Genomic DNA, 14,837 nt, shown 5'->3' with positions numbered 1-14,837 from the left:
CTAATGGGCCAACTTTAAAAAAATAAATAGCTTTTCCCAAATCAAATTATGCCCACTTGAATGATATAAAAAATGATGTATACTTTTGACGTACAAATGACTTAATTATAGGTGAAGTGGATATTGTTACCGACATGATGGTTGTCCCTCTTCGTTAATAAGAAAAGAATATTTAAAAGCGAGTATTATCTTTAACGCTCTACTTCACTGAAAAATATTCGAAAGCAAGTATTATCTTTATTGCGTTACTTCGATGATGGCTCAAGTCTCCTTTGCTCACTATTGATAGCATCAGTTAATGAAACTCGTGTCATAATTTAACCATTCCCTTCGCATGGGCTCGACATGGTCCTACATTGTTTATAAAGACTAGCTCGTCTTATCAATTTAGGGACTTTATCCATCTTTGATTTCATTGCTTGTTATTTTATCTAATTTAATAATATTGCTCATCATGACCTGTTCTACGAACCTATTGGACCCGAATGTTCTCTACTTCAAGCACTTACTTCTCTAGTTAGAGGCCACGGCCTCTAGGCTAATGTAACATCTACCCAACAATATGTCAGAAAAAATATCTAATGTATGCAGTAAGCTTTTACACCCTTCGTTCTTCAAAGTCATGAAGGAACTTGGTCGAAGGTTGGCGAGCTTAGCCTTATGGTGAGTGACTTCATCGAAATCGAAGCTTTATGTGAAGAAAAAAAACCTTGAAGTTTCTCAAAATACACCATTGATAAAGTAGACCGCACATCTAACAAAGTTTTTGGTTAGGGAAGGAGCATATCAGTACCTGTATACCCCTTGCCAGGTAATCATGCAAGAGGGCTAGCCAGAGGGGTGTGTGGGGGGTTACAAGCTGGTTAACAAATTCAAATTACATAAACAGAAGAGTTGAACTGTACAAATTAAGCAAAGGATTGGACGAGCTGAAAAAAAGATAGACTGAAACAGGAAAAAAGTTAGCACACTAATCCAAAAGCAGAAATAATAAAAAAACATATTTACAGATTTTCCCCTATAAAACAGTTTATTTGCCAAAGCCTCCCAAGGAATTTGTTGATTCTTCATTTTGTAAAGAGGAGGCAGAATAAATATATTATACACCATCAACAAGGAACTTCAAATGTATTATACACCTTCAAATGTACCCTTCAAACGCTGATTGTGTAAAAGATTTCAATTGCACTGCTGTTTAACTTGGTTGAAGCTTCGACTCAAGATCATAGAGTTGTGTGCATTTTTATCTCGATGGAGAGATCTCGTCTGCATAAATCGAAACGCAGGCATCGGCAGCTCCAGCAGCAAGCAGTGCTTGATAGGGGTGGAATGTAAGACAGCTAACCGATCCTATCTTTTGGCCCATGAAAGTAGGGTAATACCGAATAGTACCTAATTGCCCACCCTCCAAGTTGAAGACTTTGATAAGTTGCTTAGCTGAGCCACTTGCTACAAGGGGTGCATGCCTATGAACAGCTAAAGCTGTAAGAGATCCTCTATGAGCATCAATTGTAAGGTATGCATCCTTGCCACGTCTTAAATCAAGAAACTGTATATCACCAGCCGGCGATGCGCTAACGATCTGAAAAAGGAAGCAATGGAAACAGAAGATTCAAAGCGCATAAATAACTCCATACCAAACTTAACTTCCCTACATATAGATGGCATAGTTCGTAAGGTAGATTAGGCAATATTCAAGGGGGGACGGGGGGGAATTAATTATCCAATCCGGTCTAGCACTACGTAACAAACATGTTGACATTTTTCACCACTCACTAATCCATTTGCCAGTTGGGGAAGGAAGAGAGATTACTCACCTTTGCCGGTTCAAGTCCAGGTTGGAAGCCAATCCCCACAACTCTCTCTACTCGTTGCTTGTGTAGTTGGGTAGCGCTGACAAGCCTAATTTCACATGCAAAAACATATAGAAATGCAGAATGTTAATAACATATATCCATGCTAGAAAATATTATCCACAAAAGTACATCAACTGAAATATAGAGCGAGTAGATGTGATGTTAATAAAATTGCTAGTTCATTACTCTGAAAGATTTGTTGCCACTTGCCATAAGCCCAAAAAAAGGCTTCTAGTCAAAATATGGTGAGGTATCAATATATTTTGTTCAGAGGCAACAACATGCATCACATAATCCAATAGAATATATCCTTACATTTCACGTGTGCGAATGTCAAATAATCTGACATATCCATCCACATAACCAGCAGCGAATTGACCTCCATGAACTTGGGATGCAGACTACACAACATGCAATGAAATAGTTAGTTCGGAAGATTTGAGGATATTCCAGCAGATAGGAATGGTGTACCCAAAGGATAACGCTTGGTCCAAGAATTTACATATGACAACCAAAGAATCCTAGATGGCTGATACCAATTTCTACAACATTGTATAAAGATAAACAAGGCATGGAGATCTAAATACAATTTATCAGCAGCGCTAAAGAAAATTAGGAACAGCCGTCTGTTGATGTTGAAATGTAACGACTGAAGATGCCTAGTTTATTTATCAAGTTCAAGAAAAAACTTCATTGTTATGAAGGGCATAAAGAATAGGGCATTGATTGGAAGTCTATAACAATGCTCTCAGAAGTTACAATAAAAGACAACCAGCAAGGTCCAGCACAATGAAAATAATTGAACATGACTTGTCAACTAATAAAAACATGTGGATAAAGCAAAAGTAAACCCACCAATGTGACGAAACATATATACGAAAATAAATTGAAATAATAACATTATTTAATTTGGACAATGTGAAAGTTGAAACCCACCAATGCTGAGATACTGCAATCTGAGGTCGATGGAATGGTATTTACAAGTTGCTCTTTATCCAGATCCCAAGCCATAATAGACGAAATCTCCCCCGAAGCAAACTAGTTTGACAGCATAATAACAATGTATTAAAAAATGTATAAATTAAATCAGCATAGTTATCCATGAGCATCAACATGTACATTGAACACATTTATGTTTATTTCAGAACAGAGACAGAACATACGAGATATCCAGACTGCTGCTGCCAATCAACAACAGCATTCACACTGCGCACTCCAGGTCTGTGACCCTGAATTGAAGGGAATGCAGTAACTAATTTCTGCTGCCCTTTTGAAGTATAGTCTTTCCAGACTCGGATGTTTCCATCATCTATATTAGGATCAGTAGAATAAAAAAGAGATTCAGTCAGAATCAACGTCATGTATGACATCCGTACATATGCCTTCCAAGGTGAAAAATGAAACAGTAAGAGGTTTACTCGAAGCAATAAGAAGCAGGCTTTCATCGAGCTCATTTACAAGACATAATTTTGAAACACCTTTGTCGGGGTATTCATGGTTATCGAAGCTGTTAAGCAAAGTAGCTTCCTCGTAATTCCATACCCTGACAGGAATGAAACCAAGAAATTTTTACGTCATATGAAATATCAAAGCACACGACCAATCTAATGAGAGAATTAGCAAGATGTGAGACACTCTCTATTACTTCTATGAGAATTACAAAAAATTTAGATGACAACTAAAATATTAGTCATTATATACACATATTCAGTTCCATTTAAAAGCATTTGATTTTTTTCACTTAATGAAAGGCTGAGATTCTGACTCAATCCAGTTTCAACAACTCATACATCATCAGAAATATCAAAGCACACGACCAATCTAATGAGAGAATTAGCAAGATGTGAGACACTCTCTATTACTTCTATGAGAATTACAAAAAATTTAGATGACAACTAAAATATTAGTCATTATATACACATATTCAGTTCCATTTAAAAGCATTTGATTTTTTTCACTTAATGAAAGGCTGAGATTCTGACTCAATCCAGTTTCAACAACTCATACATCATCATAGACCACGCAAGAGAAAAGTAGCAATATCAAGAACAAATTATTAACCAAAAAATATTTGCTTCTACATTTTCTGTTTCCTCCAATCTCTACACAAACCAAAAATTTGAAATTAAATGCCAACTAGTAAAGCAAAGTTCTTTCAGAAGATCCCAGTTCAGAAAATTACATGGGACTATCTACTCCAATGAAAAGGGAATGACAATGAAACCGGTAGAAAGTACTAATAATAAAAGTTTACGAAGAACATGATACAATAGAATTTGCCCACCTAATCATTTCGTTCTCATCAGAAGCAATCACAATAGGTGAGAATGGCTGCAGCAACGCAGTCTTAGTTCCAGTCTCAAATTTTGTATCCCAACTGGCAATTTGATTGTGAAGTTTGCTCACAGCTGATAAAGAGAGAAGCAAGTGTCAAATAACATCTTTACATCGCAACTTAAATTTTGTTAGCATAAGAAAAATGATTCCTTTTTGTGTGGGGATAGAGGGGCTGAACATCTGCCAGTAATGTGAACTCACAAGTGTGTTGACATTTCACTATATGGTCCAGGGCCTGTTTTTCCCTCTGTTCTCTTCTATCTTCACTATCATCTGCTACAGTAAGAAGTGGCTTTGAAAAGTGAGCACAACTCCAATTATAGATGGTTGATTGAGGAAGAAAACTTCGTTCGGAAATTCCAGATGGTCCAGCAGAACTTAAAAGTGGATCAGCTAACCCTGAGTCAGGAGAATTCATCAGATGTGGCCTGAATTCCAAGGAGCAAACTCTTCTTATTCCTGTCAAATAGTTCGATCTAGGAGGACTGACTGGAGGAGTTCTAAATGTCAGGGGCAAATGTCCTGCCACAACAGCTCAAAAAGTAAATGAAAATAAAATGCAGGAGTGGCTTAAATCCTAAAGAATAAAAACAGCATAATGACAGCAAAGGTCAATCCAGAATAGTTCAGCTATAATGTCTATGACAGAAGTTCTCTACTTTGAAGCCTGATGCAACAGTGGGACTCAAGATGCAGAAAGATCAACTTACCTCCATTCAATTCAAACCAAGAAGATGAACGAGCTAGTCCAGCTAGATTAGAGTTTGGATTAATAGTTGATTCACCAGGCCGACCACTTCTAGCAATAGACTTTGTGGATTTTGCAACAACTTGCTCAATGCCAATGATAGATAACACTTTTCGCCCAAGGCTTGAAACACGCGGCGATGGATCCTTTGCCAGAGTGCACATAACCAATACACATTGTGAATACAATGCATTGTCTAGTGGTTTAGACCTTGTATGGTTAACAACTGCATCAACATTCAGCATGCCAGAATCAGAATGCTGAGATGAATCGTCAGAAAGAGGAGATCCATGCATTATTCCAGCAGAAGCAAGAGGGCTGCTGGTGGAAACTCTCCCATCACGAGCTACTGATTGACTGTGGGTAGGAGTTGAATAACCACTCCCAGACCCCTTCACAGCAAAAGAAGGAAAGGAAGTGAGTACAGAGCCAGACTGGGGCTTCCAGTATGCAGCAGCGACTGACTTTAGGTGTTTATTGTGGCCAAAGGCGAAACGTGACAGAGCTGCAGATAGCAAAAAGGTCGATATACTTTAGTTTAGAAGATGGGATAATAAAAATACCTCTTCCTCTTCAAGCATGAAAAAGAAGAAAATTAAAAGGAATTAATGAAATGGAATGAAGAAAAGATAACCAGCTACATTGCCAGAGACAGAAGCACCACCCACCATGTAATTAAGTATTGTACATACCTACAGCAACTTCGGCCCGCACCAATGGGCTTCCATCAGAAACAACATTTAGGAGGCTCTTAACAATTCCAGTTTCAACACTAACTTTTTCATCATCATCACAATCTTCGTCTCCAAGAACATCCCTAGATGTGTTGAACCCAAAGTCAAGTACAGTGCCCAGAGCAAAAACAACTGCAGCCCGGACCTAAAGAAATGCACTTTCACGATTAAAGGGTGTACATCAATGATAAGTATAGATCAAAGCTAATTGTATACACCCTTCATTTATAACTAAAAGGAATTATTGTTCATCAACAAATAAGTGATTCCTGCATCTACAAATATTCAACAACGAACAGAGACAAACCTCAGGTTGGGGCTCATATAGTAGGGATGCAAGAATAGAAGGGGCACCCGCCTGCAAACCTATTATTTGTGCCTCTGCAAAATCTTCCCACATTTTCCCCAAGCACAAACATAGCCACTGAAGAAATAGAGGATCAGTTTGTGCCTCATTAGGAGATGAAGCCTGAAGATGCTTCAGGCAAACATTTACTAAGCCAGCTTCACTGCAGACTTCCTGACCCCGCCTGTGACCATCCACAATGACTGCCAAAACAAACGCAGCCATTGCACGTTGCTCTGGATATGCTTCTACACTATCAAGAAACCTAATGAAATATGCATGTCCGCCATCCTTCACTAGATCGACCTGGCAAGACTATCGATAGACAAGAAATTGCACATGGTTCAACATTTTCGAATTCCAATGGAAATGCAGATGCATGAAAAAAAAAATGGTAGGTGTATAAGTGTGTGTAGAGAGAGGAGGGAAATGAAATAGGGTTGAAATAAAATATCACCATATTGACATTTTAAACATGAATAACAACAAAAGAATTAGCCTTATTCCCCATAATTTTGGGATTGGCTTCAGGAATGCTTTTTCTCCACTCCACGTTGAAGTTGGATAATTAAATGGTAATTCTGACTTTACCTTATCTAGTGCAAGGATCTTTGTCCAAATAAATACAAGTATTTGCCGCAGCTCTGGATTGGTTGTTTGCAAAAGCTTTAGCACATAAGGAAATATCCCCACCGATAAGGCCTGAGATGGAGAAAAGCAAATACTGTTGTAATATGCTAAGATTTGAAGTTATGAATCAACTAATTAACAGGAAAATCAAACTAAACAGCGATTATGAAGCCAATAAGTACCAGATCCACTGCCCAAGGCCCCATATCAAGAAATCTACCAAGAAGTACCAGAGCACGAAATCTATGGCATTGACTAAGTAAAACCTGAGGGAAAAAAAGAAGAAAAAGCAATCAGAAGTGGTCACCATATGATCAAAATATATGAAGATCAAGAACTAAAAGTATTGCGTAATGAGTTTCAACATCTAGAAGGAAAATTTACAAGGTAAAGGATCAAGGAAGAAAGTGGAAGAAATTTATAGAAAACAAAGGTAACCTTAGCAAAACAAGAACTCAGTTTCTTTCTATGGTCTAGTAGCAATATGCCTGTAATAGGGTAAAAGGAGATTGCAAAAGGATTCTTAGACAGACATTTTTTTCAGCTAGTCATACCAATGTCACCAGGAAAAACTATCTCCACCATTTCCGTGAAGCCTGTCCACAGCTTTCTTTGCTTCATCATGGAAGCAAAGCCACCATGGAAGTAAAGCCACTGACTCTTCAATATTAAGACATAATTCTCCACCACTTCCACAATCATATAGATGATAAGCATTCCTTAATCAACGCAATCACTAGAAAATTTAACTGATCTATAACTCCAATCAAACAAAATTTAACTGACGACGAAGTGATTTTCAGATTGTTCCGAACTCCTCATGAAAGGAGATCTTGGACCAAACAGAGCAGGAAATGAGTGGCATGAAATAAACAGAGTATACATAGTTACAAACTTTTACCGTTCTTCAGACTCAACAAATAGACAAGATAATACTTCAAGACATGCTTCAATCTTAATGTACACAATGTTATGAGAAGTGCTCATCATTTCAACCAAAAATCATGTTGGAGATGGAAAAAGTAGCAGCAGGCTCAAAAATGAGTCACTAACTCATTTATTTCAAAATTTTCCATAACAATTACAAAACTTGGCTGATTCATCAGAATAGATGGCATACATCTTTACATCATAAATAGAAGAAACAAAATTTGACTGATGACATGAAACGAAAACACATTACAATATACTAGAAATTGTCATTATGTAGGAACTAGGAAATCAAAGTCCCACAATGACTACGACCACAAAATAAGCCGAACCTGAAGAACTATTGGCAACTGCTCCGGTGGTTTTTTATACTGTGATCCATGATCAAGCCACACCTCAAAAGCTGTCAACTGCTCGGTAAAGAATGGACTTGGCTGAGGAAGAAATAAGTGTTATGTGGCATTCAGAGGGAAGTAGTTACCGATCAGATAAAAGAAGTCAAAAGTTGTGAAAACTTGGAGATTTATATATAAGCTGTTATTTCTGATTGTCACAATCTCCAACCTGTTAAACAATACAGATAGAAATGATGAGGAACATAAATTAACAATGCAGACCTGGAACTCTGCATTAGGGTCCTCAACCAAAGTTGGAAGCTGAGAAAGACATATTTCAGCAGCCATGTCCCATGCATCCCTGTAGTGCATGAAGTGGAGATTGAGAAACAGAAAGATGAAGAAATACCAACCAGGTAAATTTTAGCATTTCTAAATGTACTGGGAGAAGCCTTTCTAAAAGTTACCACATGTGATGTTGATGAGTAGGAGGCAACACTGGATATGAAATTGGCGAACAGTTTGCGGAGCGCATTATTCTTTCCGCGAGCAAAAAATTTCGAAAAAGACTGGCAACTAACAAATCTTGTCTGAACAACCTCTGAAACAGATCTGTTGAATTCAAATTTCAATTTTGCTTAATATCACCATAAATAAACAAAAGCACATAAAAGCTGCATGAGACAACTGTTATTCACCATGTGGAAGAACATTCCAGGCAATTGTGTCAGTCACTGCTGTGAAAATCCAGTTCAACTCCCCAAGAAGGGTCTTCCGGTCTGTTTGGCGGCCCGGAATTTTATCAATGAGCGAGTAATCAATGGACTCATGAAGCAACGAGCGAGTGCAGAACCTGGAAGCCAAGAATTCAAGGGGTTATACACAAATAACTGTCAATGGGCAGAAACATTGTAAAACAACAGAGCACATTAAATAGCCCAATTAATGAAGATATTATCAATAATAGGCAAAAGATGAAAGATTCATGTGGTGTGGATAAAGAAATTAGCAAATTAGTATAGTATACTAGAGATTGATGGTAAAAATATCCATGTTAAGCATCGGAAGGCACTGGACCATCATGATAGGAAGACCACATTGTCATGTGATATTTGCACAAGTGTCAGCTCATACACCATTGAAAATCACCAATAGACTCAAAAACATCTCTGGTACAGAGCAACTGATGATATAATTATATAAAACGAGAACACTCAGAAACAAGCTGAATAGGTAAAGCACATTGGCGTGTCACTGATGCAAAACACAGAAGATAAGGAACTGCAACCAAGTAAATTAGAGCACACAAAAAATACATTAGTACTATCAGCTGCGGGCTGGCAACAATGTGTATTGTCTTTGGATGGTAATTGAACATTTCTTCCTTTCTAAAAGGAATAAACCTTTCTACTATATGTTTTCAACTTAAAAACTCATACAAGAAGATTATTGAATACCAGCTACGTTGTCAGACCAAAGGGATCATAATGATACGCAAATACAGGATTGGGAACATATTGCTGGAAAAAGGATCTCAATAAGATGAGTAAAAGTTTGTTGAACTTTTCACCAACTACAAGCAGATTAGCCACAAACACCTGTAGACTTTAAAGACAGAAAAATTAACTATAGCCAGGAGGTGAAACTAAAAACATCTATGGCAGTTCTGAAGATGAAGGGTTAGGAGAAATATGTCACCATCTCAAAGCCATTTTTATGGGTGTGGTCAGGCAGGAAGTAAATACATCAGCTGGAAATTCAGCACTCTGAGGGAGTATCTCATGAGCTTCACAGGCTGCCAGCAAAATACAATCCCTTGTGGATGGTCCAGAACTTGAAGCAGTCCAGTCCTGGAGCTGTGAAAATACAAGACAAATATTAAGTTGCCACATGCACTTATATGAAACGCTTCTCATTTCACAACAGCATGAGTACCTCAACAAAGGCATTAACAATCATCCCAGCAGCAGAGCAGTCAAAAACATATATTGAGGGTGTTTTCAACCAGGAATCCAGATCACTGATTGGCAAAGGGATGTACTGAGTATAACTCTACATCAAAGAGCTCAATGAGATCCAGAGAAAAAGGGACTCAAACAGAACACCACAAGAAAAATGAGGGTGTTAAGGAAAGAAACCTTATTAAATAGCCAAATTTCACCATTAGCAGTTGGCTTTGGCACACCATGTCCATTATAGTGAAACAGAACTCTCTCAGATTTCGCATATTTGCGACACGTGGTACAAAGTTTCTTGACGTCATCAACAGTAGGATCTAATGAAATCTTATAACGAGCCTGCCATTTATCAACAATTGTTTGATGAATATTTCACTCTCAATTGTACCTCACAAAGTTCAACCCTCTCTTTTCAGTCTGTTTCTTTTTAGCAAGTACAAAACACAAGTAATTTTTAAAGAATCAATAGATGAAGTTGTTTAAGACATAATATTTTTCTTACCCGAGGCTGCCATCTCTCATACTGTTGATTCAAGGTTCTTCCAATTGTTTCAATTGCCTTTTGAGGTGCCATCGAAAATGGATCTGTAGAAGGAGCAAAATACATGAATAAATGCTATGAATGTATTGAAATTGTCAAAAAAGAAAGGAGAGCCATTTCTATAAGGAAGAACAACTGTGAATCCATCGATCAATTAAAATATCGTGTATTTCACAAGAATGGTGTTTAAAGAGGTCGCATCAATCTTGGAATATGTTTGGTATGGCCACCATCTTCATCCTTATTGCTAGTATATGATTAATATATCTTTCTCGAAATATATTTCAACAGGCAGACCAGCATGCTTAGAAAAAATAAAAAAATAAAACAAGCAAACAAACAAAGATATAAACTCCTACCTTAAGCAGAGAAAAACTGAGAGAGAGAATCAACAGCCCACATGGCAAACTAACAGCGTTGAATTCTTTTCAGATTGATTCAGTTAAGCTCCTTAATACACAAAATCATTAAACTTTTTACAGACTCCAAAATACTTAGCTAGATCAATGAATGACAATGCCTAGAGCAGTTGGTGCCCAATAACCAAATTCTTACTGGATTAGACAGCAGATTAAGATGGAAATAAATGTTCCAGTTTTTAAAAATCTTCAGCTTTAATTTATTAGCTCAAAATGATAGCCTGTGGAGAATCTTGGCAAATGAGCATGTAATCAACATGCATGAAAATGTTTTAAAAAGTACCCCAAAGTATAACATGGGTGCAACCATTGATAGAAGACTAAAACAAAACTTGAATGAAAACTTTCCAGACATATTGCTACAACAAAAAGATATTAGGTGAACTTTAATCATTAGAGATCAAGACTGCAGAGTTATAGAAAAACTTAAACAGAACTTGAATGATAACACATATTGCTAATCAAGCAAATAGGAGCAACTTATAATAAAGTAATTTTTATCGCAAGAGCTTATATCAAAGACAAAAAAAGCAGGATGATTATTGTACCAATCCAGCACTCCATCCGGGCACAAGGAGATATCTTTATGACATCAGGTGGATCAACGCTAGTGTTTAAACATAAAACAAGGGCAACACATCCTGTCTTCATCTGCAATAAATGTAGGTAGGAAGTTGAGACAGACAAGTTTATGAAAGATACATCTCATCCCATAATTTTCTGAAAAGAACATAGGCTGAAATGAACTTCAACATAGTTATCTACAGCAGCAAAGTCAAAGGCATGAAATAGCCAGGCACTCATTAACAAAATCAACATTTAATCTCTAAATAATAAATAACGATCATGGAAAATCGGCTCTATCATTCATACAGTAGGCACACTTCAGTACATGGAGATAAATAAATGTACAAAGAACACACCATTGGCAATCCCCAATCATTACTTCCACCATATATTTAATGCTAGCACCTCTAGAATATAGTGCACAGTCCACCTGAAGTTCAACATGCTATCCTGCACCATAATGTAAACCTAGATCCTCGTCTCACCCCAATTATCCCCTTTACCGACTATACGACTTGCCAATTTTACACCATTACAACTATGACCGTACTTTTAAAAGCAATCCACTAATGTAGTCGAATATTGTTGACATAATTTATGGCAACCACTGGGACTGTTTCTTCTTAAGTACCTCTGGTTTTTCCTTACACACACCGATTCCAGTGCTAATAAAATTACTTATATTCTTCACTTTAGGGAAAAAAAATAGAACATACACAAAATAAGAAGTGTGAGGACAAGGGCTAGGGAAACAGTTATACCATATCCACTTGCATTTTCCCCCACTAGTCTTGTTAGTCCTTAATGTATCATCGAATGTAGAAAAAGATACAATCTTGCTAAAAGCTAGTTAAGTTGCAGCCAATTTCATGGACCTCAACCACCATACCGTGCAAGAGTTGTCCCAATTGTTACACAAAGTTAAAAAATTTCAAAACACGCTTCCCAAGTGTTTAAAGATAAAATCATTACTTGCGTTTAGTCCACCGCCTTATTAGCATAATCTCTAAGCCGATTGCTAAAATTTAACTATGAATAACACGTAATCCAAATATAAGGTATTCATAAATTTGCACCTGCATTTTGAACAAGATAAATTAAAATATTTAGGTGAAATGGGCCCATCTGGTTCCGACATTTTTTACAAGCTTCGTAAATAAAAGCTCTGTATAAGTAAAGCAACAGCAAAAAGATCACAATATTAGCTTGAAAACAGATCAATCAATTTCCGTGAAAATGTTGTAGCTTACCCGATCCTTAGGCCTCCATTTGGAGACCAATCCACTGTCAGATGGGCCTGAGGGCACACATTCCTCGAACCCTTCATGCCGGAGTTCACACAGCACTACATTCTGTGGCAAGTATGCCATGCTAGTCGTAGAGGTCATCACGGCATAGCTACTGCTTGCAGTCTCTGACAAATCCCGAGCATTAGTATTACCAATGCTATTACTGCTGTTCAGGCTCCTCTCTCCATCCTCCTCCACGTGATTCCCATTTGCGGAAAACTCAACCAGGTGGTTCGACACGGCCGCCGTTGATTGTGAAAACCGAGATGCCGCCATCAAATCCCCCAATGCCATAAAAAACGCCTCCACCTCTTCTTATTATTTCAGCCTTGCCCCAATCGAACAGATTTGGGAGGGCAACTCATAACAGGAACCGAACCCTAGACAACCCTAATGAAGTTGCGGTTGATTAATTTCAAAAGCTTGGTCTTTTTCTCAACTTTCAGTTCTGAATAAACTACAAAAGGAGTGAAAAAAGGGGAGAGAGGGAAACAGAGAGATTTAGGTCTGGGGAGTGGCGGTGGATTAATCAACGAAACCGGTGAAAGAACGGCGTAAGGTTACGGGGAGTGGCGAAGAGAGAGAATCCAGCTCTAGAAAAACCTACACCGCGGCGGCGATGGCAGCGATTACAGCAGCGGTAATGGAGGAGCCGATGGAGGCGTACACATACATATTCACACACAGAGAGATGTAGAGAGAGAAAGGAGAGAGAAGCAGTGCGGCTGTTGAAGCAAAAACTCAAAGTAGAGTGCCAGCAAGGGTAATTTTGGGTTTTAATACCATAGGCCTATGAGGATTTTTCTTAAAATGGACCAAATTGGAGGCAGAATATAAAAAAATGACCTCAATTAGGTTTAAATTTAATTTAATTTAAATTTTTTAGAATAGTCTCTCCTGCAAAGGATTTATCATTTACTAAGTTAATTTTAATTATAGTTAGGATGAAGAAGAAAATGAATAATAGCAAGGTGAAGAAAAGAAGAATAGTTGTTAATTTTCATCTCAAGGATGGAAACTTAATTAAGTCCCCGTTTGGCTCCATTCTTTTCAAATTTGTGTGGTTGAAAAAGAATGAAAAGTTTTCGATTTGCGTATAATATTATTTTATAAAAGATTGTATGGTTAAAAATAAGAGAGAGATAAAAAAAGGAATGAGAAAGATAATGGGGGGGCGAAACGAGGGCTAAATGTAGATAATTATCATTATTCGATGTGATGTGGACTAATGTACAAGAGAATTTGTCTTGCGTCATATGTATTAACATTGTTGTCATAATTAATAGTGTAACAAAAATAGGGAATTGGTTGCTCATACTTCATGTTTTTAATTTAACGTTCATATTTAAATTAGATACTACCAAATTCAAAAGTTAGGAGTTACTCGCCAATTCAAGAGTAGAGTAGCTATTTGGTAGGGTTTTGAGTGGGTATATGCTAGTTTAGAACTTATTGAATTGGCAATTTGAAATTTACAAGTACATATCAATATATTTTCAAGAATATATTAAGATTTTGAGGTGTGCTTGTTTTCTTTTGCATTATATTCACTATTCTTAACAAAAAAGTAAATATGAATCGATGACAGATCATAAAGTTTTTAGCAATCCACGTGTGCGGAGAAGAATGTAAAGAAGAAAGCCTTTGTTAAAATGAATATATCTGTTATTATGTTGTCAAAAAAGGCCTTTTTAAAATTAATTATGATGAAAACTTAATTAAGTGTAGCTAATCATCATCGTTCGATCTAGAAAAGTATACAAGTGGAATCGACTTGTGTCATATATACTATAATTAGTAGCATAATTACTTAATGGCATTAATGTTGTCGGTTCATGTTCCGTGTTCAAATTAGCTACTCACCAACTCAAAAATTAGGAGGTTCTTGTCAAGGTGGTAAGTCGATAATTGCCAGTAAGTTATTCATTAAGTTACATGTATACTTCAATGTATCTTCAAGAATATGATAAGATTTGAAGTAGTAAGAGTTTCCAAAATTGGAAGGTAAATTCAATAATAAATGCTTGTTAGCATTCCAACCTTCTCACATAACCAGTTATCAGATTAGTGGTAAAGCATGCCTCGACAGTAACGTGGATGTGAGTTTTCAAAAAAAAAAAAAAAAAAAAAAACCCAATGGAGGAAGA

At 37.1% G+C, this 14,837-nt stretch overlaps 1 protein-coding gene across 1 annotated transcript; it reads right to left on the bottom strand.

Annotated features, from left to right (window-relative positions):
• Positions 1–943: 943 nt before the first annotated feature.
• LOC111407995 (regulatory-associated protein of TOR 1) lies at positions 944–13,441 on the bottom strand. Its single transcript, XM_023037733.1, has 23 exons — positions 12,652–13,441; positions 11,383–11,485; positions 10,377–10,459; positions 10,055–10,213; positions 9,852–9,968; positions 9,615–9,772; positions 8,615–8,769; positions 8,384–8,528; positions 8,199–8,277; positions 7,914–8,015; positions 6,834–6,917; positions 6,613–6,723; positions 5,983–6,336; positions 5,634–5,820; positions 4,904–5,446; positions 4,395–4,715; positions 4,141–4,264; positions 3,275–3,399; positions 3,020–3,165; positions 2,793–2,894; positions 2,172–2,257; positions 1,818–1,902; positions 944–1,582 (listed from the first exon to the last, which is right to left on the bottom strand). The coding sequence occupies exons 1-23, from the start codon at positions 12,982–12,984 to the stop codon at positions 1,244–1,246; spliced, it is 4,041 nt and encodes a 1,346-aa protein (XP_022893501.1). The 5' UTR covers positions 12,985–13,441; the 3' UTR covers positions 944–1,243.
• Positions 13,442–14,837: the final 1,396 nt, after the last annotated feature.

Source organism: Olea europaea, chromosome 13 (genome assembly GCF_002742605.1).
Source record: "Olea europaea var. sylvestris chromosome 13, O_europaea_v1, whole genome shotgun sequence".
In the NCBI taxonomy this organism is placed as follows: Eukaryota; Viridiplantae; Streptophyta; class Magnoliopsida; order Lamiales; family Oleaceae; genus Olea; species Olea europaea.
This window is presented reverse-complemented; position numbering and strand designations above follow the sequence as displayed.